This window comes from Pongo pygmaeus, chromosome 20 (genome assembly GCF_028885625.2).
Source record: "Pongo pygmaeus isolate AG05252 chromosome 20, NHGRI_mPonPyg2-v2.0_pri, whole genome shotgun sequence".
NCBI classification, from domain to species: domain Eukaryota; kingdom Metazoa; phylum Chordata; class Mammalia; order Primates; family Hominidae; genus Pongo; species Pongo pygmaeus.
The window spans coordinates 49,994,169-50,021,816 of NC_072393.2; the positions used below are offsets into that span (position 1 = coordinate 49,994,169).

At 38.4% G+C, this 27,648-nt stretch overlaps 1 protein-coding gene across 3 annotated transcripts; it reads left to right on the forward strand.

The window, feature by feature from the left end:
* Nucleotides 1-5,771: 5,771 nt before the first annotated feature.
* Nucleotides 5,772-20,443, forward strand: ZNF222 (zinc finger protein 222). Of its 3 annotated transcripts, XM_054463530.2 has the most exons (5): nucleotides 5,813-5,927; nucleotides 7,492-7,618; nucleotides 7,867-7,959; nucleotides 12,229-13,365; nucleotides 16,974-20,443. In XM_054463530.2, exons 1-5 carry the CDS (start codon nucleotides 5,886-5,888, stop codon nucleotides 17,006-17,008), a joined length of 1,434 nt encoding a protein of 477 aa, XP_054319505.2. In that variant the 5' UTR covers nucleotides 5,813-5,885; the 3' UTR covers nucleotides 17,009-20,443. The 3 variants fall into 3 exon arrangements, with proteins under 3 accessions (XP_054319504.2, XP_054319505.2, XP_063514151.1); XM_054463529.2 differs by lacking the exon at nucleotides 16,974-20,443 and having other exon boundaries at nucleotides 5,772-5,927; nucleotides 12,229-13,522; XM_063658081.1 differs by lacking the exons at nucleotides 5,813-5,927; nucleotides 7,492-7,618; nucleotides 7,867-7,959; nucleotides 16,974-20,443 and adding an exon at nucleotides 10,741-12,037 and having other exon boundaries at nucleotides 12,229-13,522.
* The last annotated feature ends 7,205 nt before the right edge of the window (nucleotides 20,444-27,648 follow it).

Here is a 27,648-nt window from a genome sequence, read left to right on the forward strand (position 1 = left end):
AGAAATCTTTAATGAAGATGTCAGCAGATTTCTCTGCAAACATCTGAAACTAGATGACATATTCTTTGCTAAAAACACATACACACACATATACACACACACATGTCTATTGAGAATTCGACATTCAGCCAAACTGTCCTTCAAACTTGAAAGATAAATCTATGTGAATGGGTAGACAATATGTATAGACATAATATATGACACAGTTGTACAAAGTGGGGAGAGAGAGAAGCTGTGAATGAGTAGTGTTTTTGCAGGTGATTGAAGTTAAGCTAGTAACCGTGGAAAACAGTTTGCTACAACTTTAGAATGTTACACGTAGAATGTTACATGTAAGTCCATGAATCAGAAATGTTACATGTTTCTAACTACAATTACTAATGAAACATACACAAAGGGAAATGAGAAGAGATTCAAAATGTACCACTACAGAAAAAGAACTCAACATCAAGGAAGGCAGTAATGGAGGATATGAGGCAAAAAAAGCCAGAAGACATATAGAAACAAATAAAATGGTAAGACCCCTATGAATAATTGATTTACCATAAATGAATTAAACATATAGAAACAAATAAAATGGTAAGAACTTCCCTATGAATAATTGATTTACCATAAATGAATTAAACATATAGAAACAAATAAAATGGTAAGACCTTCCCCATGCATAATTGATTTACCATAAATGAATTAAACACCCTAACCAAAAGATGTAGTTTGGTAAAATGATTGAAAAAACAGTATCCAAGTGTATGTTCTGCACAACGGATTTGCTTTAGATGTAATAACATACATAGACTTAAAGTGAAAGGATGGGAAAGTTTTTCCGTATCAATAGTAACAAAAAGACAGAAAGGGTGGCAGCAAAGTGTGGCAGAGACAAAGAAAAACTATACAATGCTAAAGGGTGATTCCACCAAGAAGATATAACAATTATAAACATATGTGCACCACACATCAGAGCTCCAAATTATATGAAGCAAATACAGAATTAAAGAGAGAAACAGGCAGCTACCCAGTAATACAGTTGACCCTTGAACCACATGGATTTGAACTTCACAGGTCCAATTATATGTGGATTTTTTTTTAGTGAAACACACATTGAAAATACAATATTCACAGGATGTGAAACCCTCATATATGGAGGGCCAACTTTTTGTATGCACGGGTTCCATAAACTTGAGTATGTGTGGATTTTGGTATATACAGGGTTCCTGGAAACAATCGCCCCTGTAAACTGAGGGACAACTGTAGTAGGACACTTCATACCTCACTTTCTTTTTTAAAATTTGTACTTTTATTTTAGATACAGTGGGTATATGTGCAGGTTTGTTACATGGGTATATTGCACCAAGATAGTGAGCATAGTATCCAATAGGTAGTTTTTCAACACATGCCCCACACCCTACTTCCCCCCTCTACTAGTTCACAGTGACTATTGTTCACATGTTTATGTCCATGTGTGCTCAATGTTTAGCTCCCACTTATAAGTGAGAACATGCAGTGTTTGGTTTTCTGTTCCTATGTTAATTCACTTAGGATTATGTCCTCCAGCTCCATCCACGTTACTGCAAAGGACATGATTTCAATTCTTTTTTTATGGTTGCATAGCATTCCATAGTGCTTAACATACAAGTGCATGTGTCTTTTGGTATAATAATCTATTTTTCTTTGGGTATATATCCAGTAATAGGATTGCTGGGTTGAATTGTAGTTCCATTTTAAGTTCTTTGAGAAATCTCCAGACTGCTTTTTACAGTGGCTGAACTAATTTACATTCCTATCAACAGTGTATAAGCATTCCCTGTTCTCTACAGCCTTGCCAGCTGTTATTTTTTGACTTGTTTAATAGCCATTCTGACTGCTGTGAGATGGTGTCTCATTGTGGTTTTGATTTGCAGTTGTCTAAAATGGTTAGAGATGATGAGCGTCTTTTCATATGTTTGTTGGCTGTGTGTATTTCTTTTTTTTGGGAACTGTCTGTTCACGTCCTTTGCCTATTTTTTAATGGTGTTATTTGGTTTTTGCTTGTTGATTTGTTTCAGTTCCTTATAGATTCTGGATATTAGACCTTTGTTGGATGCATAGTTTGTGAATATCTTCTCCATGCTGTAGACTGTCTGTTACAGTTTCTTATGCTGTGCAGAAGCTCTTTAGTTTAATTAGTTCCAGTTGTCAACTTTTACTTTTCTTGTAACTGCTTTTGGGGACTTAGCCAAAAATTCTTTGCCAATGCTGATGTCAAGAAGGGTATTTTCTGTTTTTTTCTTGTAGGATTTTTGTAGTTTGGGGTCTTATACTTAAATCTTGAATCCATCTTGTGTTAATTTTTGTGTATAGTGAAAGGTAAGGGTCTAGTTTCATTCTTCTGCATATGGCTAGCCAGTTATCCCAGCACCATTTATTGAATAGAGAGTCCTTTCCCTTTTGCTTGTTTTTGTTGCCTTTGTCAAAGATCAGATAGTTGTAGGTGTGTGGCTTTATTTCTGAGTTTTCTATTTTGTTTCATTGGTTTATATGTCTGTATTTGTGCCAGTACCATACTGTTCTGGTTACGGTAGCCTTACAGGAGTCAGAAGTTTGATAGTGTGATCCTCTAGCTTTGTTCTTTTTGGTGAGGATTGCTTTGGTTATTCAGGCTCTTTTTTTTTGGTTCCATATGAATTTTATGAGACTGATGTGCTGCCTACTCCACTAAGGAGTCAACTCCATATGAATTTTAGAATAGTTTTTTATAATTCTGTGAGGAATGACATTGCATACCTCACTTTCAAACAGATAAGAAGACCAGACAGAAGATAATAATGAAATAAAGGACTAGAAAAACTGTACATACCAATTGGACCTAAAAGACATATACAGAATACCTCATATAACACCAAAAGAATACACATTTTCTTATTTATACATGAAACACTCTCCAGGATAGTCCATATATTATGCCATAAAACTAAAGTTGACAAGCGAGAACTAATTAAACTAAATTTATTAAGTCTCTAATAAATTTAAAACTTTAGTACCATAGGAAATATTTTTTTCTAATTATAACCTAGCCAAAAAAACCTGGAAATCAATAGCAGCATGAAAAGTGGAAAATTCACAAGTATGTGGAAATGAAACAACACATTCTTAAATAATCTACATGTCAGACTAAATTAAAAGTAAAATTAGAAATATCTGGTGAGAGCTGAAAATAAAAGCAATGTGTCAAAATTCGTGGGATGAGAAAAAAAGCAGTAATAGGTGTGAAATTTGTACCTGTAAATGCTTATATTAAAAAAGAAGAAATATCTCAAATTCACAACCCTATTTTACATTAATGAACTACAAAAAAGAATCTGAATAAGAAAGCTAGTGGAAGGAGGGAAATAATAAACATTAAAGCAATGATACATAGAGAATAGAAAAACCAAGAAAATCAACACAACCAAGAGTTGGTTATTTTCATTAGAAAATTATGAAAACTTCAGTGAGATTGAATAAAAAATGAAGTCAGAAGTCTCAAGAAACTAAATCAGAAACAAGAGGGGACATTATTACCAATTTTTACAGAAATAAAGATGATTGTAATAGAATACTATATACAATTGTATGCCAAGAATTTGTTTAACTAGATGAAACAGACAAATTCCTTAAAGCATACACCTTACCAAATCTGAATTATGAAGACAAAAAAATCTGAGTAGACCTCTAACTAGTAAGGAGATTGAATCAGTAATCCAAAACCTCCCAATGTAGAAAAGCCCAGGACCAGAAGGCTTCACTGGCAAATGCTTCAACATATTTAAGGAACATTTAACACCATAGCTACTCAACCTCTTCCCAAAAATGCAAGAAGAGAGAACACATCTTTGATCCTTCTGTAAGGTCAGTATTACCCTGATGCCAAACCAGAAAAAGACGTTTCAATAAAATTATATACCAATATCTCTTATGAATACTGATGCAAGGATCCACCAGCAAAATACCAGCAAGATCCAGCAGCATATTAAAAGGATTACACTTAATGACCAAACTGTTTTATTCCTGGAAGGCAAATATAATTATGGTTCAACATACAAATATCAATGTAATACACCACATGAGCAGATTGGAAAGTATAAATCATATCATGCCAGTGAATGCAGAACATTCAGTTTCACAAAATTCAGCACCTAGCACCTTTTCATGATTGAAATACCAAATAACTAAAAGGAGAATAAACTACTCCAACAAAATAAAGGCTATATATGGAAATTCTCAGAGCAGATTGTCATACTCAATGGTGAAAGACTGAAAGCTTTTCTTCTAATATCAGGAACACAATGAGTTTTCTCCACTTTTCCCACATTTAGTCAATGTAGTATTGGAAGTTCTATGCAGAACAATTAGATAGAAAAAGAAAATAAAGCTATTAAAATCGGAAACAGAGGTAAAATTGTGTCTATATGCTAATGACATGTTCTTATATATAAAAATTCTAAAGAATTCACAAGAAAAAAAAACTCTTAGAGCTAGCAAAGTCAAAAAGTTGCAGGAAGAATATCTACATAGAAGAAGCAGTTGTATTTCTACACAAAAACAATCTGAAAAGGAAAACAGTTCCCTTTGCAATAGCATTAAAAACAAATTACTTAGGAACTGTTTTAACCAATGACAAGAAACACTTGGACACTGAATTTTGCAACACCTTACTAAAGAAAATTAAAGAAGGCACCCCAGGCACGGTGGCTTATGCCTGTAATCCCAGCACTTTGGGAGGCTCAGGCAGGCGGATCACTTGAGGCCAGGAGTTTGGGATCAGCCTGGCCAACATGATGAAACCCCTGTCTTCACTAAAAATAAAAAAATAGGCCAGGCATGGTGGTACATGCCTGTAATCCCAGCTACTCGGGAGGCTGAGGCAGGAGAATCGCTTGAACTCAGGAGGCGGAGGTTGCAGTGAGCCAAGATTGTGCCACTGCACTCCAGCTTGGGCGACAGAGTGAGACTCTGTCTCAACAACAACAACAAAAAAAATTAAAGAAGGCACAAATAAATGGAGATATATCCATTATTAATGGATTGGGCCACTTGATATTGCAAGGCTGTCAATACCTATATCTATAGATTCAATGCAATCCTTAATCACAGTAACATTTTTCTCAGAAATGAAAAAATCTACCTAAGATTCATGTGAAATATCAAGGGACACTCTCTCCCATGGTCATATTTTAGACCTCGTCATTTTCTAACAAATATTCCTCCATAATAATTTGCAGCACTACTCTCCAACAACTTTGACTTGTATTTCCACCTCGGTCCCACCAGCATGCTAGCATTAGTAATATTAGAACCTCGCCAATACCTACAGTCCACTGAAACGATCACCTTTTTATTCTTTTAACTCCTCGTGTACTCACAGCCTGCCAAGTACATCTCTTGTCAGGAGAGGACAGCTCACTTCTCCTAATGTCTCACTTCCCAAAATTGTGTCCCATGAAAATTTCTAGCTAGATGAAGGCAGAGAAAGAAAATATTTAATTTCTTAGGCTTTATGGAAGCGACAGGAATGGCAATAGGGGTTTGGAATGGATACTGCACGCACCAGTCAACAGGGTGTGTCCTGAATAAGCAGTGGGTAAAGGACATTTACTGAAATGCTATCTCCAACTCCACTTCAGGAAGGCTTGCTGCAGAGTTAGAGTAATATAGTCTAAATGCTCTGTTTGAGTCGCGGGCCCTTTGTCTCAGACGGGCGAGTCCGGGGAATTCTGGGAAGTGGAGTCCAGACGCTCTGTGGAGGCTCGAGCACTTCCGGTCCCCAACTGTGACGTTGCTATTTCATTTACCATAGTAGTTTGAGTCATTTCCACATCTTGCGAGTCCTTCCGAACGAGTCTCCTTTGCTTGGGACTCGCAACCACCCAATGATCGATTCAGGAGAAAAGAAGTCTGGGCGGAGAACAAAGGTTTGGAGGGGCGCGGGCGGGGATTGCGGTTCCCGTCAGCTGAGCCTTCTGGCCTCGGGAGGTTCTGCTAGCACCTCAGGGAGTGGGATTGGCGCGGCCCTGTGTGCCCTGCTTTGACCTCGCTTAGTCCGCTTCCCTCCACCCTACGTGTGCGGCCCCTTTCAGTGTGGTGTGGAGTGTCACTTAATGTCCGTTTATCTTCCATTGCTGGTTTTTTTGTTTGTTTGTTTTGCAACGGGACTTTTCGGACCATCCTAATGGAATCGTTTTGGGACCTGAAAGAGGTAACACAAATGAGAGCCTTAAAAGCAGTCCCTGTCACTCGGTGACTGGTGGTCTCTTGTTAATTTCCCACGAAGCCTGTCAGGTCCTCCGGTAGGGTCAGAGCTCCAGCTGCAGGGGCCCCGGCCCTTCTCCCTGATCCCTGCAGGACGCTGGATGATCCCTGACGCCTTCTGCCCTCTTTTTAGGAAAGCGAGGGGAGCATTTAACTTTTATGGGGTACGGCAAAACTGTCAGGATGTTTCACAACTTTCTTTTTCCCCACCCCGACCTTTCTAAAAGAGCCGCAGGAAGGGACTTCTTGGCTACTGAGGGCAAAGCTCTACGTGAGTGATCCTTGGCTTTTTTCTTTGACAGTGATGCTTACCTCAACCGAGAGTGTGTAGGATTTGTCCCTTGGGCAAGGGTGTCGCTAATAATTAAGCCTTAATTGGTAACTTTATTCCAAGTACTTTATACCCCCAAATACACGATCTCCACAGTGGCACTGTGGAGAGGTACTGCTTTTTTAATTTTAAAGATGGGTATGAGACACAGGTGGAGCAGCGGTTGAAACCTAGGCAGTCCAGGTCAGAGCCTGAGTTGATCATCTCTTGAATGCAATTCTCACTGAGGCAGAGGTACTAGCTGGGAACAGGTGGAGAACGTAAGTTAGGACTTGATTGAAGGCACCTTGCGGCAAGGCTCAGAGGCTTGGACTTCTAAAGGAGTTTTTGTTTGTTTGCTTTTTGCTTTTTTTTTTCTTTTCTTAAACTTATCTACTATTTTCTTTCTCTCTCTCTCTCTTTCTCTCTTTTTTTTTTTTTTTTTTTTTTTGTTGTTGTTTGACAGAGTTTCGCTCTTGTTGCTCAGGCTGGAGTGCAGTGGTGCAATCTTGGCTCACTGTAACCTCCGCCTCCCGGGTTCAAGTGATTCTCCTGCCTCAGTCTCATTTTCGTCAAAGGGCCCGCCACTCAAACAGAGCATTTGGACTATATCACTCTAACTCTGCAGCAAGCTTTCCTGAAGTGGAGTTAGAGATAGCATCTCAGTAAATGTCCTTTACCCACTACTTATTCAGGACACACCCTGTTGACTGGTGTGTGCAGTCTCCATTCCAAACCCCTATTGCCTAATCAGTCATTGTCAGGACACAAACAGAATAAGTAGGAAATCTATAAGCTGACCTATGTCTCTCAAGATCCAGAACAACTTTACACTTGTCCCTTGTGCCAATGCAATGCTGCTGTCTCCCAATAGTCCTTGGCCATAAGATCGAGGTGACATCTGCTTGATGTTGTAGGAGGCAGTGACCTTCAAGGACGTGGCTGTGGTCTTCACTGAGGAGGAGCTGGGGCTGCTGGACCCTGCCCAGAGGAAGCTGTACCGAGATGTGATGCTTGAGAACTTCAGGAACCTGCTCTCAGTGGGTGAGGACGGGCACCCTCTGTAATGGAATGTCAGGCCCCAGGAGTGGTTTTTTAATCCTAGGGTTTTCAAGTTTGAGTGTGCAGTGAGAACCTACATTTCCAGTAAATTTTGCCTAGCTATTAGGTTGGTGCAAAAGTAATTGTGGTTTTTGTCATTGGAAGTAATGGTACACTGCAATTACGTTTGCACCAACATGATATTACCTTGAACATGTTGGGATTAAGCATGTGACTTTGCCTGTTCACAGGGCATCAACCATTCCATGGGGATACTTTCCACTTCCTAAGGGAAGAAAAGTTTTGGGTGATGGAGACAACAAGCCAAAGAGAAGGGAATTCTGGTAAGAACCAAGCAATTGTGTGTCCCTGCATGTGATTCCTGTCTGTTTTACTTCTGTCCATGCCCATTTCCAGCATTTTGGGGTAAATGGCCAAACCTGTTTCCTGGATTATTACAGCCTTCTCCCTGCTGATGCCCCTGCTCCCACCCTTCCCACCCTGCCATCCGTTCTCACGGTAGCCAAAGTGATCCTTAGGAAACGGAAGTCACATTGCCATTCCTCAGCTCAAAGCCTTTCTGGCTTCTTCTTTTTATTAGTGTTACAACCTCTTTAAGTGGCTTTTGTAGACCCTGTGATTTGCCCTTCAGCCCACACTGTCTGACTGCATCTCCTGTCCTCTCCCCCTTGCTCCATCTTTTCCAGGCACGTTGTCCTCCCTGCTGTTTCTCTATCCTGCCAAGGACATCGTATTGCCTATTGTGGCCAGTGACGTAAAACTCAGCAGATTGAACAAGAAATGCTTATCTTTCTCTTCTGTAGGCCTGAAGTCTGACACATCTCACTGGGCAAAAATCAGGCGGTCTTAGGGCTTTGTTCTTTTCTGAATGTTCATGGGGAGAAGACTTCATTTTGGTTTACCAGTCTCTAGTCACTGTCTACACTCCTTGGCTCTTGTTTCCCTTCCTCCATCTTCAAAGGCAGCTACGTTGCATCCCTGACCATTCTTCTATGGTAATGGTCCCTCTGTCACTCTTCTTATGCCTTCCTCTTTCACCTTTCAGGTCCCTTGTGATAGTATTCATCACTCCTGGGTGATTCAGGATGACCCTCCCACTTTCTGCTTAGCTGGCTAGTGACCTCAATGGCATCTGTAGCCTTAATCTCCCTTGCTCTGGAACGTAACATGTTCATAGGTTCTGAGGATTGGATGTAGACATCTTTCAGGAATGATTATTTTCTCTACTATAAAAGCTTCTGCCTCCAAGCCCTCACTTGCTCTTCTCTCTGATTGGAATACACTGTCCCCACAAAACTTACTGACCCCTCTTTTAGTTTGTGCAGCTCTCTGCTCAGTTTTAATATCCTGGGAGAGGTCATCTCTAAGCACCTTATTGAAAATACTATCCTATCTTTACTCTTCTTGGCCTGCCTGTGTTGTGTCTCATGTATTTTTGTCTACTGATAGGTCACCTCTCCCCTTTGCAATGTAATCTCTTGAAGGCATTTATCTGTTTCTTTATGACTGCATCTTCAGCACCTAGAATACTCCTGGTACATGGCAGGTGTCTATAAATATTTGGTATTCTTATGAATGAATTAATGGATGAGAGGACTTGACTGTCTGTAAGAATCATGGAGATAGCTAATAAGTGACAGACATACCAGAGTGAATGTTATCTAGTCATGCCTTGGTAGCCATGGGGTTTGATTCCAGGACCCCCTTGTGGATACCAAAAGCCAAGGATGCTCAAGTCCCTTCTACATGTAAAGTATTTGTGTATATCCTACACACACCCTTTCATATACTTTAAGTCATGTCTAGATTAGGTATAACACCAAATGCAATGCCTACCCATCGCTTTATTCACATGGATTCAATGTATAGGACTCAATGTGAGAAATTCAAGTTTTGCTTTGTGGAACTCTGTGGAATTTTTTTTTCCAAATACTTCTGATGCACTGTTGGTTGAATCCATGTATGCTGAACCCACAGATATAGAGGCTGACTATATGTTGCAGGACAGTTGTTTTTTTTTTTTGTCTGTGCATGGCTGCTTATCCAATTTTGACTTTCTTAGGTTCTCTTGACATGGTTGGTTTTCTGTGTGTGCAGTTGACCCACATCCCATGGAAACTTTCAAGCATGGTTTTCATGACCACACTGAGAAACATGGCTTCCCTGGGGCTTACCCTTGAGCTTTCCTTAAGGACCATGTTTATGTCTGTGAGAAATTCTTTGTATCTGTGAGCTGAATGTTGCTTATATTTCCACGTTTTTCTTAAAAAAATGTGGTGTCTATTTCTGCATCTTTATACAAATTTAATTGTCAAAAATATGAAGGAATATAGATTTTACAGAAATCTTTCTTTATATTTATAGAGATATAGCGTTGTATTTTCATCTGGTGAACTTTATGACCTGAAAGGAATTGGGAAACTGCTCTCAAAATAGAAACCTCCCAAAGGATACACCTCTTCTCTTTAAAGACTTATTTATAAGTGACAGCATATTAAATATATCCGTGTACTACTGTGTACTGAAAGGTACATACTTACCAATTAATATTTTCCAAGATTATTTCCATTGGAAAAACTTGGAAGTTATCTTTCCATTGGAAAAATTTACCTAATTCAGGACTTGGTAATATCCTGACAAAGTTCTAAGCATTTTGTGAGCATGAGCCATAATAAGAAACACATCTTTCAATGTAACCTGGACAAACATTTTTCATGTGTGTAGATGTGTGTGAGTGGCTTTAGGAAGCAATTCATGTAATGACACTTTTTCTGCTTGTCATACTGCTGCAAAAATTCATTCTAGTTCTTTTTTTGTAAATGTTTATTGCAGGTTTTAACTTTATTTCAGCTCATTGGGGCATAGTCTTGAGTATAAAAAGTTATAAAGCCTGTTTACGTAATAGACTTTCTTTTCATTCCACGTGATTCTTAACAACTTTGATTGTCTGATCAGGAGCATCCCCCTTTGTGAACCTCTGGAAGGATAGCCTTTCAGATTCCCCTCAGAACTACAGTTGTCTGTCCCTGTACTCTTTCAGATAACCAAGTTACTATCCATATCAAAACAGAAAAATAGGATTAAGTATTTTTATACATGTGTAAAGTTATTGTGTGGGAATAGTTTGACTGTATAGATATTAAACACTGAGGTGTTTGGTGTTTAGCATCGTGAAGAATTCAACCAACTACGAAGTTTAGTGTGACATTTTACAGAGGACTGCTCTTACTTTACATCAAGTGAAAATTTGGCAGCTTTTCAAAACTATCTTCATGTTTAGTAATTTGCTAGAAAGACTCTTAGAATTCACTGAATGCTTTTATCCTCACAGTTACTGATTCTTACAGGGAAAACATGCATATCATAGTTAACAAAGAGAGAAACCAAATAAGACAGAGTCCAGGGAAGTTCCAAATCCTTATTTTCTATTGCATTCTCCCAGTGGAGTGGGGTATGTTACATCATCAGGATTAGCATGTGACTTAGACGCAGATAACTCCCAATCAGGGAAACTTACCTGAGTGCTGGGATCCAGAGTAATTACTGGGGCTCCATTTCATAGCCATGATTGGTTGGTTGATTCCCATGTGGTTATTTAGTCTCGTGGTTCACTGATTCCCTGTGAGGTAAAACCCCTCCATGAATCACACTGATGTTCTTTCTGATGTGAGGAGTACCACCCCCCATGCCCCAAAGGAGTGGCCAGTCACAACCCTAAATAATATTGTTTCACTATCCAGAGTTACCCAGGTTTTACCCTCAAGCAAAGAGACTCTCCTCAGGCATGACACTTCAAGATCCTAGAGATTACCTCTCAGATGCTGATGACAACGTCCTGATCTCTTTCAAGTTAGGTTAACTTCTTTGTAAGGATGTATAACAGATAAATATACAAACTATTTATTCTGTTATTGCTTCTCATTAAAGTTCCTTTGGATTCATATTTCACCACGTATGTAGTATTTTAGCTTTATAATTTCCCACACAAAATTTTAGACTGACTAAAAAATTCACTAGAAATAGCAACAAGTGAAATGTATATATTAAATAAGTATTTTATTTCTATCCAGAATTTTACATATGAGACTTGGTGTGGTTCTAAATTGGTCTAATGCAAACCAGAAACCAGGGTGCACTTGGAAAACAGACAAATGAACGTTCATTAAAGTTAAATCCCACATCCTAAGTTGTGAAGTCTTGAAAACACTGAACAAAGACTTCACTTGTCCACATGTCTTATTTGGTGTTTTTGTTTGTTTGTTTCTGGTTTTTTTTTGAGACGGAGTCTCACTCTGTTGCCCAGGCTGGAGTGCAATGGCCTGATCTTGGCTCACTGCAACCTCTGCCTCCCAGATTTAAGCGATTCTCCTGCCTCAGCCTCCTGAGTAGTTGGGATTACAGGTGTGTGCCACCACACCCGGCAAATTTTTGTGTTTTTAGTAGAGATGGGGCCTCACCATGTTGGCCAGGATTGTCTCGAACTCCTGACCTCATGATCCACCCGCCTTGGCCTCCCAAAATGCTGGGATTACAGGCGTGAGCCACCGTGCCTGGCCTACTTGTCCACATGTCTTAATTCTGTGTCCTTATAGGAGGCAAGATCCAAACTGAGATGGAGACTGTTCCAGAAGCAGGAACACGTGAAGAATTTTCCTGCAAGCAAATTTGGGAACAAATTGCAAGTGACTTAATCAGGTCTCAAGATTCCACCATAAGTAACTCTCAGTTATTTGAACAAGATGACAGCCCCTCCCACATTAAAGCAAGACTATCTACAGTTGACACAAGAGAAAAACCTTTCCAGGGTGAAAAGTGTAAACAGTCCTTCAGTGATTTTTCCATCTTTGATCTTCCTCAGCAGTTATATTCAGGAGAGAAGTCTCATACCTGTGATGAGTGTGGAAAAAGCTTCTGTTACATCTCAGCCCTTCATATTCATCAGAGGGTCCACATGGGAGTGAAATGCTATAAGTGTGATGTATGTGGTAAGGAATTTAGTCAGAGCTCACGTCTGCAAACTCATCAAAGAGTCCACACTGGAGAGAAACCATTCAAATGTGAGCAGTGTGGGAAAGGCTTCAGATGTAGATCAGCACTTAAAGTTCATTGCAAATTACACATAAGACAGAAACCTTATAATTGTGAGAAATGTGGGAAGGCTTTCATGCACAATTTCCAGCTTCAGAAACATCAGAGAATTCATACTGGGGAGAAGCCATTCAAATGCGAAATATGTGGTAAGAGTTTCTGTCTTAGGTCAAGTCTTAATAGGCATTGCATGGTCCACACAGCAGAGAAACTGTACAAATCTGAAGAGTACGGAAGAGGTTTCGTTGATAGGCTAGATTTGCATAAGCATCAGATGATTCATATGGGACAGAAACCATATAATTGTAAAGAATGTGGGAAGAGCTTCAAATGGTCCTCATATCTTTTGGTCCATCAACGAGTCCACACTGGAGAAAAGCCATACAAATGTGAGGAGTGTGGGAAGGGCTACATTAGTAAGTCAGGTCTTGACTTCCACCATAGAACCCACACGGGAGAGAGATCTTATAACTGTGATAACTGTGGGAAGAGCTTTAGACATGCTTCTAGTATTTTGAATCATAAGAAACTCCACTGCCGAAGAAAACCATTGAAATGTGAAGACTGTGGAAAGAGGCTTGTATGCCGGTCATACTGTAAAGACCAACAAAGAGACCACAGTGGAGAAAACCCATCCAAATGTGAGGACTGTGGGAAGCGCTACAAGAGGCGCTTGAATCTGGATATAATTTTATCATTATTTTTAAATGACATATAAGTTATACATATTTATGGAGTGTGAAATTTGATACATGTATATAATGTGTGCTGATTAAATCAGTTTAATTTCACCTGAAACATGATTTGTGTTGGAAAAAATTGAAAATCTGTTTTTTGGATTTGAAAACAAGTTACCATTGAGTATAGTCACCTTTAGTGCTATAGAACATTAGAAGTGAAGTAGTGAGGAGTTTTTGTTTGTTTGTTTGTTTGTTTGTTTTGAGACGGAGTCTCGCTCTATCGCCCAGGCTGGAGTGCAGTGGCGTGATCTTGGCTCACTGCAAGCTCCGTTTCCTGGGTTCAGGCCATTCTCCTGCCTCAGCCTCCTGAGTAGCTGGGACTACAGGCACCCACCACCATGCCCAGCTAATTTTTTGTATTTCTTAGTAGAGACGGGGTTTCACTGTGTTAGCCAGGATAGTCTCGATCTCTTGACCTTGTGATCCACCCACCTCAGCCTCCCAAAGTGCTGAGTAGTGCGGAGTTTTGAATAAAGTTACAGGATCAAGGGCCAGGGTGCCAGAGAGAAGAAAAGAGAGGGAGAGAGAGATTTTTCTTGGGACTGCAACCTGAACAAATTTAGTCCAGGGGAGGGGTGCAGTCCATCCCACTGCTTGCCAGGTTGATCAGGCCTGCAAAGTCAACCTTTTCGATTCATCCTGCATGGATGTCTATTCAGGTGACTCGGATCAGTAAGACAGGGAAACTTTCCACCCATTCCTCTTGGATGTCTATTCAGGCAACACAAGTCAGTAAGGATTAGGAAAGGAGAGGCAAAGCACCCTGAGTAAGAAAAAAGATAGGAAGAGGAAAAGAGAGAAAGAAAAAAGGGAAGGGATTGACTGGGCATTTTGGCTCATGCCTGTAGTCCCAGCACTTTGAGAGGCCAAAGTGGGCAGATTGCTTGAGTCTAGGAGTTCAAGACCAGCATGGGCAACATGAGGAACCCTGTTTCTAAAAAAATACAAAAATTAGCCGGGCATGGTGGCACATGCCTATAGTATCAGCTACTTAGGAGGTTGAGGAAGGAGGATCATTTGAGCCTGAGAGGCAGAGGTTGCAGTGAGCTAAGATCACATCACTGCACTCCACCTGGGTGACAGAGTGAGACCCTGTCTCAAAAGAAAAAAAAAAAAAGAAAATCATTGGCTGATAGGGTGATGTGGCCCCAATCCCTGTTGGACTGAACAAAGGAGGACGAATGCGGGAATAAAAGATAAAGACAAAAGAGTATATTGGGAAGAAGGGGTCAGGAGGCTCCTTGCTTCTAGTGAACAAGGGCCCTGAGCTTCTAGCTCCCTTTGTATTTATTGAGCAAAGGAGATAGAAGGAGGTGGTTGTCAGTCAGCTGCTTGACTCGGTGCAGGCCTACATGACTGCATTCTCTGAACAGCAGTCTCCCGATATTCTAGTAGATAACCTCAAGGAGCATGGCACCAGGGAGTGATTGAACTCAGCATACCTTCTGGCAGCAGGTGCAGATATGAGTTTGCCCACATCCTGCATTCATGATAGTGTGTTGTTTGATCATATAGCCTCACTGGAATGCTGAGTTGGTCATGATCCTCTGGCTTTCGGCTCTCTACAGTAGAGGCAGAGGCAAGGTCCATTAGGCTGGAGAAAGCCACCTGTTGTGGTAACACTGAATCAAAAGTTCAGTCAGGTGATTTTCAATCGTGAAGAAATCTTGTCCAGCAGTCCTGTCAGCTCACATGTCTCCCCCTCAGGGAGAGAAACGCCCCTCATGTCCCATGATCCTAGACAAATCCCCAAAGAATATGCCATCAACCACAGGTTCCTGGGCTCTCTGCAATAGAAATTGAAATGAGACTGAAAGGGTTTTCCCAGACAAGCCTTCATTGGAGCTTATGCCCGGACATAAGGAAGGCAGCACAAGACAGAATTTCCTGACTCCCTTCAAAGAGCTCATAGGATTGTTTATTTGGCAAAGCGTGGGAATTAACATCAGGGATAGGGTTTGAAGGCCGGGCTAGGCAAAGCACATGACTGGTAGGGCATGCAGGTCAGCATTACCTGGTTGCAATGGTTATCTTGTGTAATGGGCCACCTGGTGGTCTGGGTGGTGGCAACAAGGCTGTAAATCAATTGTTTAGCATTTCATCCTGAAGGGAGACACTCTACAACTTTGGTTATCACCCAATGCCAGTTCCTGGAATTCTTAGCAGTGAGGTAGAGGTGTGGGTTTTGTGATCATTGGGAATGCATGAAAGAACGCTCTAGTCAGGGTGAACTGAAGCCAAGCCCTGTCTTTACTCTGTCAATAGAACTCAGAAGAGTTCTATTGCAAGTGAAGAAAAGGGTGACTGGAATCACCTAACACAGAGTCGCAGCCCCAAAATCAAATCCAAGACATGTCCAGTTTACAAATCCACATTCATTTACATGAAAGGGAGGCCAATACTGGATGAGAATAGACCCTACCACGTTTCAGAGTTCTCCACAGGAAACTATGGCCATGAACCTGTGTGACTATGTACTCAAAAGGAGAAATAATCACTCTTTTTGACAATGACTGAATCCTTATTGTCAAATGGCACATTAATGTGATGATTGGACCTGGTGAGAAAAAAAGTAGAAAGTAATCTAGACATGTTTGTAAGACACATGCATATCAGAAGGAGAGAATAAGTCCTATAAATATTCATAGGAATATGAAAATAAATAAATAATAAGTCCTATAAATATTCATAGGAATATGAAAAAGTACATGGAGACCATTGAAAATAAAAATAACGTGCCAAAATTTATCGGATGAGGTAAAAAAAAGTTCACTGATGCAAAACTATTGAGATATTCCTTCTAGGACAGGCGTGGTGGTCACGCCTGTAATCCCAGCACTTTGGGAGGCCAAGGCAGGAGGATCACTTGAGGTAAGGAGTTTAAGACCAGCCTGGCCAACATGATGAAACCCCGTCTTTACTAAAAATACAAAAATTAACTGGGCATGGTGGTGGGTGCCTGTAATCCCAGCTGCTTGGGAACTTGAGACAGGAGAATCACTTGAACCCAGGAGGCGGAGATTGCAGTGAGCCAAGATTGCACCACTGCACTCCAGCCTCGGTGACAGAGTGAGACTGTCTCAAAAAAATAAATAAAGATATTCTTTCTAATCTAAGGTGTAGGGCAAGTAGCATATGATGCTTCCCAAAACCAAAAAGTGTCCCAATGCCCAGTGGCCCTGCTCAGCTGTTGGAGGCTACTTATTCTTCATTGTGGTGTACTACTCTGCTTTTTATGAGTGACCTGAAATCATTTTGCCTCAGTTGAGACAAGGTTGTGCAATATGTCCCAGCTGTCATATAAGCTTCTCTTCCAGTAGGATCCTATGATCCAGGAGATCCACAAGTGACTGAAATATCAGAAATAGATAGTGATGTTTGGAGAGAGTGGCTGGCCACAACTGATGAATCAAAACACAAACACATAGAATTTTGTAGTGAAGCCCTGAAATCCTCTACATATGTTTATTCTCTCTCTCTCTCTCTTTTTTTTTTTTTTTTTTGTACAGATGGGGTCTCACTTTGTTGCCCAGACTGGTCTTGAACTCCTGGCATCAAGCAGTCTTCCTACTTAGTAAAGACAGAGCACTTAACCATGGCTACCAAATTAGCATGTGAGCCAAGCTTTCCATTATGAATTGGGTGTAGTTGGCCACTCCATATCTTTAAATTGTATGTGCACATTGGTATTCCACTTGGAAGTGGTATATATGAGATTGGGTTGGAGCAGGTCCTGAAGCCACAGGTAAGTGCCCCTAAGGCCCATTGTTCCTACTCCTGCTATAGTACCATCAGAATGAGTGAACATGAAGATAAGTCATAGGAAATTATTGTGTCTCAGAAGAAAAAAAAGAAATGAGTAAAAATACACAAAACCCAAGGCACCATATATGCATTATAGGTGTCCTAGGAGGAGACAGAAAAAGTCAAAGAGAGCTTTACAGAAATAAAGGCCAAAAACTTCTCAGATATGAAGAACACATTATTCTGTAAATCCAAGCTCAATGAATTTCACATAAGATAAAATCAAAGAGACCCAATTGAGACATATTATTAAAAATTATTGGAGGACAAAGACAAACGAAAATTTTGACAGCAGCAAGTCCAAAATGACTTGTCATGTACAAAGAATCTTCAATAAGATGTCAGCAGATTTTCAGCAAACATCTGAGGACAGATGATATATTCTCTGCTGAAAAAACCAAAAACACACAGTTGTCTACTGAGAGATCAATATTCAGCAAAACTGCCCTTCAAACATGAGAGATAAGTTAATACTTTTCTAAAGAAACAAAAGCCAAGAGAGTCCATTACCAGAAGACAATTTATGTGAGAAGTTATAAAGGTATGCCATCAAGCTGAAGTGAAAGGATGCTAGACAGCAACTTGAAACCATATGAAAACATAAATATCTAAAGTAAATAAAATTACATGAATGATGTAAAACTCACCATTTTTGTAATTTTAATTTTTACTCCACTTTTTATTTTGTACACTATGTAATAGGAAAATGCATTAAAATGATTGTAAATCTATGTGAATGGGTACACAATATGTATAGTTGCAATACATGATACCAGTCACATAACATGAAGGGAAGCAGAAGTTGTGAAGGAGTAGCGTTTTTGCATGTGACTGAAGTTAAGTTGGTATCAATTTTAAATAGATGGTTATAACTTTAGACCGTAGCATGTAGAATGTTATGTTTCTTCAAATAAAGAAAATATCAGTGAGACACACAAAGGGAAATGAGAAGAGATTCAAAATGTATCACTACAGAAAAAGAACTCAACATAAAGGAAGGCAGTAATGGAGGAAATTACGGGCAAAAGGCAGTAAGACGTTTAAAAAATAACAAAATGGTAAGACCTTTCCTACAAATAATGAGTTTAGTGTAAATGAATGAAACTCCTCAACCAAAAGATGTTCACTGGCAAAACCATTGAAAAAAATAGTATCCAAGTGTGTGCTCTGCACAAGGGATATGCTTAAATCTAGTGAGATGCATAGATTGAAACTGAAAGGATGGAAAAAGTTATTCCATATAAATAGTAATAAAAAGAGAGCAAGGGTGGCTTTACTAAGGGCTAGATTAGACTTTAAGTGAAAAATTGTTAGAAGAGACCAAGAAGAACATTATATATTACTAAAAGGATGATTTCACCAAGAAGATATAACAATTATAAACATATGTGCACCAAACATCAGAGCTCCTAATTATATGAAGCAAATACAGAATTGAAGAGAGAAGTAGCTACCCAATAATACAGTTGACTGTGAGCCACATGGATTTGAACTGCATAGGTACATTTATGTGTGAACTTTTTTCAACCAAACTCAGATTGAAAATACAATATTCATGGGATGTGAAACCCACATATATGAAGGGCCAAATTTTTATATACACTGGTTCTACAGGGCTGACCACAAGACTTGAGTATGTATGCATTTTGATATACCAGAGTTCTTGGAACCAATCCCCCACATATACTAAGGGTCAGCTGTACTAGGACACTTCATACCTCACTTTCAAATAGCCAGACCAAAGATAAGTAAGAAAAACAAACAAACAAACAAAGATAAGTAAGGAAATAGAGGATCTGAAGAATATTATACACAAAATTGACCTAAAACACATATATGGAATAACCCACACAACAACAACAGAATATACATTTTCTTATTTGCACATGGAATATTCTCCAGGATAGCTATATATTAGACCACAAATCAAATGTTAATAAATTTTAAATTTTAATACAATAAAATACATTTTTTCCAATTACAATCTAGATCACAAAAACTAGAAATGATAGCAGCAAGAAAAGTGAAAATTCACAAGTATGTGGAGACTAAACACATTCCTAAATAACATATATGTCAGAGTAAATTAGAAGTGAAATTAGAAAATATATGGAGACCATTGAAAATAAAAACGACGTGCCAAAATTTATCGGATGAGGTAAAAGCAGTAATAGGTGGGAATTTTGTACCTGTAAATGCTTATATTAAAGAAAGAAATATCTTAAATTCACAACCTAATTTTATATTCATGAACTACAAAAAGGCAAAGAATTTGAACCAGAAAGCTAGTAGAAGGAAAGAAAGAATACCGATTAATGCAATGACAAATGGAGAATAGAAAAACAGAAAATTAACCAAACGAAGATCTGGTTGTTCCAGAAGATTAAGAAACTTGAGAAACCTATAGTTAGATTGACTAAAAAATAGAGAATCCTCAAGAAACAAAATTTACACACAAAAATGTGAACATTACTGCAAATTTTAGAGAAATAAAAATGATTATAATAGAGCACTATCTTTAACTGTATGCCAACAAATTGTACAACCTAGATAAAATAGACAAATCCCTTAAAACATATACCCTACCAAAAATGAATCATGAAGACAGAAAATCTGAGTAGATCCTTAACTAGTAAGGAGATTGAATCAGTAACCCAGCACCTCCCAACAAAGAAAGCCCAAAACTAGGTGGCTTCACTGGTTAATTATTCCATTTAAAAAAAAGTATTTTTATTTTTAGTAACCCTTATTTTACTTAGTAAGAATTATTCCAAACATTTAAGGAACATTTAACACCATAACTCCTCAACCTCTTCCCAAATAGGCAAGAGGAGGGAATGCTTCCTAGTTCCTTCTCTGAGGCCAGGATTACCATGGTACCAAACCAGAGAAAGACATTGCATGAAAATTATACATCAACATCCCATATGAATACTGATGCAAGACTCTACCATAAAATATCAGCAAAATTCAGTAGCATATTAAAAGGATTATGCTCAATGACTAAACATTTATTCCTGGAATGCAAATATAATTTATGACTCAACATACAAATATTAATGTATTATGCTGCATGAACAGATTGAAAGATATAAAAATATAATCCACACGATCATGTCAGTGAATGCAGAAAATTCATTTAACAAAATTCACACTTTTATGATTAAAATACCACTCAACTAAAAAGAAAAGAAACTATCTCAACAAAATAAAGGCTAGATGTGGAAAATTTCAAGAGCTTATTTTCATATTCAATGGTGAAGGACTGCAAGCTCTTCTTCTAATATCAGGAACACAATGAGTTTGCTCCACTTTTCCACCTCTAGTCAACATAGTATTGGAAGTTCTAGGCAGAACAATTAGGTAGAAAAAGGAAATAAACCTGTTAAAATTGGAAACATATAAAACTGTGTCTATATGCTGATGACATGTTCTTATAAATATAAGTTCTACAGAATACACAAGAAAAAAACCTCTTAGAGCTAACAAAGTCAAAAAGTTGCAGGAAAAATACCTGTATAGAAGAAGTAGTTTGTATTTCTACACAAAAAACAATCTGAAAAGGAAAATACTTATCTTGGCAATAGCATCGAAAAGAAACAATTACTTAGGAACTGTCATAACCAAGGACAAGAGAAGCACTTGAACACTGAGCTCTGCAATGTATTACTGAAGGAAATTAAAAGAGGCACAAATAAATGGAGTTATATCTATTATTAATGAGTTGAGAGATAAATTACAAGGCAGTAAATACCACCTAAAATGGTCTACAGATTCACTGCAATCCTTAACGTAATCACAATGATTTTTTTTCAGAAATGGAAAAATCCACCCAAGATTCATGTGAAATATCAAGGGATGCTCTCTCCCACGGTCATATTCTAAACCTTGTCATTTCCTAGAAAATACTCTTTGGTAACAATTTGCAGCACTAGTCTGCAACAACTTTCACCTGTATTGCCACCTGAGTCCCATCAGCATTCTTGCATCAATAATCTTAGTACCTCGCCAATACGTACAATCCACTGAGGCTATCACCTTTTTGCTCTCTTAACCCCTTATGTCCTCACAGCATCTCTTGTCAGGAGAGGACTGCTCACTTCCACTTCTATCTTACTTCCCAGAATATGTCCCATGAAAATCTCTAGCTAGACAAAGGCAGAGAAAGAGAACATTTGATTTTTTAGGCTTTATGGAAGAGAGAGGAATGGCAATAGGGGTTTGGAGTAGACCCTGCAAGCACTAGTCAGTAGGGTGTATCCTGAATAAATAGTGGGTAAAGGACATTTGTTGCGATGCTCTGTCCAATTCCACTTCAGGAAAGCCTGCCACAGAGTTAGAGTGATGTTTTATTAGAATAATGCTGACCTCCATGTTTTTGATTTTTGAATTATTCTCATGCTTTGGAATTAAGGAATTTCTCATTACAAATTACGCTTTAGATACTTTGTGTGTAATCATGCTCTTGGTTTCTAAGCACTGCTGTCGGGTTATACAGGGCAGTGAGTGGACATATCTGTGAAGCATTAACTCTGGGCTTTGTGGTGAGTGTAATGGTAGAAGTATTTTCAATGTGTTGTGAGGGAAGGGAATATACCAATTCATGATAGGTGAGTGGGCTATTGGTATAACTGAAAGAAGGTCCAGCTGCTTATCTCTTACAGAAAAAAGCCAAAATAACAAAAGGAAGGTGTGATAAAAAGAGTGAATTTTATTACTTGTTGCTAGCAAGGGAAAGAGTGATTGGAATCTTTTCCAAAAGTTGCCACTTTTCAATTTCTGGAGAGAGGGCCACAGTTTAAGAAGTGGGCTTGGAATGCCGAGAGGTAAGGGGGGTTAGGAGGTACCTGATGGCATGTCTCACTCTGATGATCTTGAACCATTGTTGCATCTGGTGAAGGGGCCAGTGCCATCATGGGCTCAATCAGGTTATAAATTAATGGCAGTCAATCTTGCAGTTCATCTGTAGCCAGGAGGAGAGAATTCCAGAGCTGCCTGATCCTCATCAGTATTCTTCCCCTGAAGCTTCTAAGGAAATATATGAGCAGATAAGTGAGCATGGTGTGAGCTTAACAAGCATCCAGGTAAATAAATGTGTATAGGGCATGGAAGCATAAGGTGGGAAAAAGAAGGGAGTGGAGTTTTAAAGCAGATTTGGAGGCTGTATTTCAACATGAAAGAAAACACATCTGTAGTTTGTCTCAAAGCTACATCTTGAGACTGGGGAGAAAGGGGAAAGAAAAGACGGTTTTTAAAATGTAGTTTGAAGCTAAGGTGCTTGGTTACATAGGCCCCAAAATACTATTAGGCCAACCAGCCCAACCTTGCTTAAACTTGAGTAATGATTCAAATATCATAAAATGCATCACTTTAAAATGTATCCTTTAGTGGTTTTTTAGTAAATTCCCAAAGTTGTGCAACTGTCACTACTCTCTAATTTCAGGTTTTTTTAATCGGCCCAGAAAGAAATCCCCTATCCATTGGCAGTCACTCCCAATCCTCGTCCTTTCTCCACCAGCTCCTGGCAACCACTATTCTACTTTCTGTTTCTACAGATTTGCCCATTCTGAATATTTCATGTAAATGAAATCATACAACATGAGCTCTCTTCTGAATCACATCTGTTAGCTTTCATTTCTCTTGGTGTATACTTAGGAGTGAAATTGGGTAATAAGCTGTATTAGTCTGTTTTCACACTGCTATAAAGCACTACCTGAGACTGGGTAATTTATAAAGAAAAGAGATTTAATGGACTCACAGTTCCAAGGATGAACAGGAAGTATGACTGGGAGGCCTCAGGAAACTTACAATCATGGTGGAAGGCGAAGGAGAAGAAAGCATTAGAACAGAAGAGAGAGAGCAAAGGGGAAATGCCACACACTTCCAAACAACCAGATTTCATGAGAACTCACTCACTATCATGAGAATAGCAAGGGGAGGTGGAGGTTGCTATGAGCTGAGATGGTGCCATTGCACGCCAGCCTGAGCGGCAGAGCGAGACTCCGTTTAAAAAAAAAAAAAAAAAAAGACATTCCTTAGAAAAGCAGGGATTGATAATAATCAGTTGTGTTATCTTTTTGTAGTGAAATAATTTGAAATTCACAGGAAATTGCAAGGGAAGTACAGAGAAACCCCCTGGGTCTTCCATCTACATTCTTAATTACATTTTACATAATTTTAGTAAAATATCAAAACCAGGAATTCAACATTAGTACAATGTGTGTGTATACTACTTTTATTCATCGTATTTCATATAGATTTAATGGAATCACCAAGGCAGTGATGATACAGAAAGAACTATTCCATTACCACAATGATCTCTCTTGAAGTACCCCTTTATAGTCAACCCAACTTGTGTCCCCACCATTCATTACCCCTAGCAACTACTCATCTGATGTCCATCTCTACATTTTGTCATTTTGGGAATGTCATATAGATGGAATCATGTATTATGTACTTTTTCAGATTGTCTTTTTACTCAGCATAACACCCTTTAGCTCAACTTGTCCAGCCAGTGGCACACATGCAGCCCAGGACGGCTTTGAATGTGGCCCACCACAAATTTGTAAGCTTTTTAAAAACTTCATGAGATTTTTTTTTTTTTTTTGCTATTTTCTTTTTAGCTCATCACCTATCATTAGTGTTAGTGTATTTTATTTAATGCTGTGAATATCTGTTTCTGTGTTCAAATACCATCCATAACTCTTCTTGAGTGAATTGTGCCTTTGCGTTTTTTGCTCCTTTTCTTCTTAGACTATTTTATGGTTGAGTTGTGAGAGTTGTTTATATATTGTAGATATAAGTTTTTCGTCAGATATGAGATCTGCAAACACTGACAAAGCTCTAGGTACTGACTTTTCCTACACTGTCTTCTTAAAATTTTATAATTTTACATTGATATTTCACATTTAAATCTATGATCCAATTTGACTTAATTTTTAAATAAAGTCTCAATTCTTTTTCTTTTTTGCGTATGGATGTTCAGTTTTCCCAGCAGTCTTTGATGAAAACACTGTCCCATTTCTATTTATTTGCTTTAGCATTTTGGCACAAATCATTTTGTTATAGTTGGTTAGGGTCATTTCTGGGTTATCTGTTGTGTTCCACTGATCCGTGTGTCTATACTCAGAGACTATTACTCTGCCTTGGTTAATGTAGATATATAATAACTCTTGACATTATTAGAGTGATTCCTCCCACTTTATTCTTCTTTTGCAAAGTTGTTTTAGGTGATCTAGTTCCTTTGCCTTTTGATATGAATTTTTTATCTATTAAAAAAACTTGCTGGCCAGGTGTGGTTGCTCACATCTGTAGTCCCAGCACTTTGGGAGGCCAAGGCAGGCAGGTCACCTGAGGTCGGGAGTTCGAGACTAGCTTGACCAATATGGCGAAACCCCGCCTCTACTAAAAATACAAAATTAGCCGGGCGTGTTGGCGCATGCCTGTAATCCCAGCTACTTGAGAGGCTGAGGTAGGAGAATCACTTGAACCTGGGAGGTGGAGGCTGCAGTGAGCTGAGATGGCGCCATTGCACTCCAGCCTGGGCAATAAGAGTGAAACTCCATTTCAAAAAAACAAAATAAAACAAAACAAAACAAAAAACAAAAAAACAACTTGCTGTGATTTTGATAGTAATTAACAAAAAGCTGTGCATCCATTGGGAGAGAATTGACATTTTTACTATGTTCAGTTTCACAATCTATTAATACAGAATATCTCTCCATCTATTTCATGTTGTTTAATTTTTTTCATAAGTGCTGTAATTTTCAACTTGCAACCTGTGTAATTCTTTTGTCAAATTTATACCTGAGTATTTAATTTATTTTGGTTTCCATGTGTTTATTGCTATTATAAAGAAATACAGTGGATTTTGGTATGTTGGTAATGTATCCTATGATCATCCTGAATTCGCCTATTATCTAGGAGCTGAGGGGATAGGAAGACTTCACATTGTAAAGATGACAATACTACCCAGAGAATTATATACTTTTCATAGAATCTTTATCAAAATCTCAACAGCCTTTTGTGTAGAAATAGAAAAGCCATTACCGAAATTCATATGTAATTGCAATGGCCACAAATGGAAAAATCAATCTTGATAAAAATGAACAAAGTGGATAACTTGCACTTTCTGATTTCAAAACCTTTTACCAAGCTATAGTAATCAAAACAATTGTTTTATCTATTTAAAAAGATTCTAGCATACAAAGTTGTTCTAGCTTACAAAGATATATATATATATAGAGAGAGAGAGAGAGAGAGACAGATAGAGAGTGAGACAGAGAGAGAGACTAATGGGCTAAAATTGAGAGTCCGTAACAAAACCCATAAATCTAAGGCCACTTTATTTTCAGGAAGCATCCAAGATTACTTTATGGAGATAGAATAGCAACCAATACTGCTGGGACGCTGATACACAGACATGCAGTATAATGAAGTTAGGTTCGTACTTCACACTATACTTAAAAATTAACTCAGAATCCATAAGTGACCTAAATTTAAGAGCTTAAACTGTAAAACTCTTAGAAATAAACATAGAGATAAATCTTCCTGACTTTTTATTTGGAATGGATTCTCCAAAGAGACAACATGAGCAGAAGCTAATAAAAAATACATAAATTGGACTTCAGTTTTTAAAAATTCTGTGCATGGATATACATGGTCAAGAACACAAAAAGACCATGCAGCATGGGTTCTAGTATCCAGAATATAAAAAGAATTCTTATACCTCAATGAAAAAAATTGAAAGCACCCAATTTAAAAAAATGGGCTAAGGACTGCCGGGCATGGTGGCTCACACCTGTAATCCCAGTACTTTGGGAGGCTGAGGCGGGTGGATCACGAGGTCAGGTGATCGAGACCATCCTGGCCAACATGGTGAAACCCTGTCTCTACTAAAAATACAAAATTTGCTGGGTGTGGTGGTGCATGCCTGTAGTCCCAGCTACTCAGGAGGCTGAGGCAGGAGAATCACTTAAACCTGGGAGGCAGAGGTTGCAGTGAGCCAAGATTGCACACTGCACTCCAGCCTGGCGACAGAGCGAGACTCCATCTCAAAAAAAAAAAAAAAAATGGCAAAGGACATACATGGGCATTTCCAGTATACAAGTGACCAATAAAGGGCTCAACACCATTAGTCATGAGGAAAATGCAAATCAAACCAACAATAAGATACCACTGACAACCACTGTGCTAGCTATCATTTCCAAAAATAGAAAATAATACATGTTGGAGAGACTGTGGAGAAATTACAACCTTCACACATTGAAGGTGGGAACATAAAATGGGGCAATTTTTCTGGAAAACTGTTTTGTGATACTCAACATAGAATTACCCTATTAATCACTAATTTCATATCTAGGTATTTACCCAAAAGAACTGAAAGCAGGTAATGGAATAAATACACGTATAGGAATGTTTGTAGTAGCACTATTCACAGCAGCCAAAAGGTAGAAAGAACCCAAATGTTACCAATAGATCAGTGGATAAGCAAAATGTAGTATAAGCACAGAATAAAATATTATTCCTATATAAAAAGAAATAATGTACTGATACATGCTATGATGCAGATGAACTTTAAAAACATTATGCTAAATGAAAAGGGTCAGAAACAAAGATCCCATACTGTGTGATTCCATTTATATACAATGACTAAAACAGATAATTAAATAAGACAGAAAGATTTGTGTTTGCCAGGGGTAGGGGTATGGCCAATGTGAGTGACTGTTTAGTGTGGATGGAGTTTTCTTTGGGTGATGAAATGTTTTAGAACTTAAGAGGTCGTGGTTTTGTATTTGTACTAGGTACCCTTGCCATTAAATTATATATTTTAAAAATGGTTAATTTTATTTTTTGTAAATTACACTTCAAGAAAACTTATTTAAAATAATAAACACTGTGTTCAAAATATCTGGCATAGCCAAAAAACCTAGATGCACAGTCAGAGAAAACTCAAACTATTTTTTTAAGAAAACATTTGGAGGATACAATGTTAATATTGTAAATGTATAAATAATACTTAAAATTAAGGAGAAAAGACCAAAACACAATAGAAGATGGGACAAGAGATTTGTACAATTTCCAAAAAATATAATAATGGTCCTTGAAAATATGCAAGATGAGGTGCAGCAAACCATCATGGCACATATACCTATGTAACAAATCTGCATGTTCAGCACATGTATCCCACAGCTTAAAGTAATATAAATAATAATAATTATTATTATAATAAAAGTCATAACATTTTAGAGGGGGAAAGAAAATTAAAGATTATCTTATACAACTTGGTTATTTTACAAATGACAAAGCTGTGTTTCTAATTCTTTAACTTGTGAATAAATGTGATGAATAAATGTGAAAAAAAGGAATATAGGCCTGACT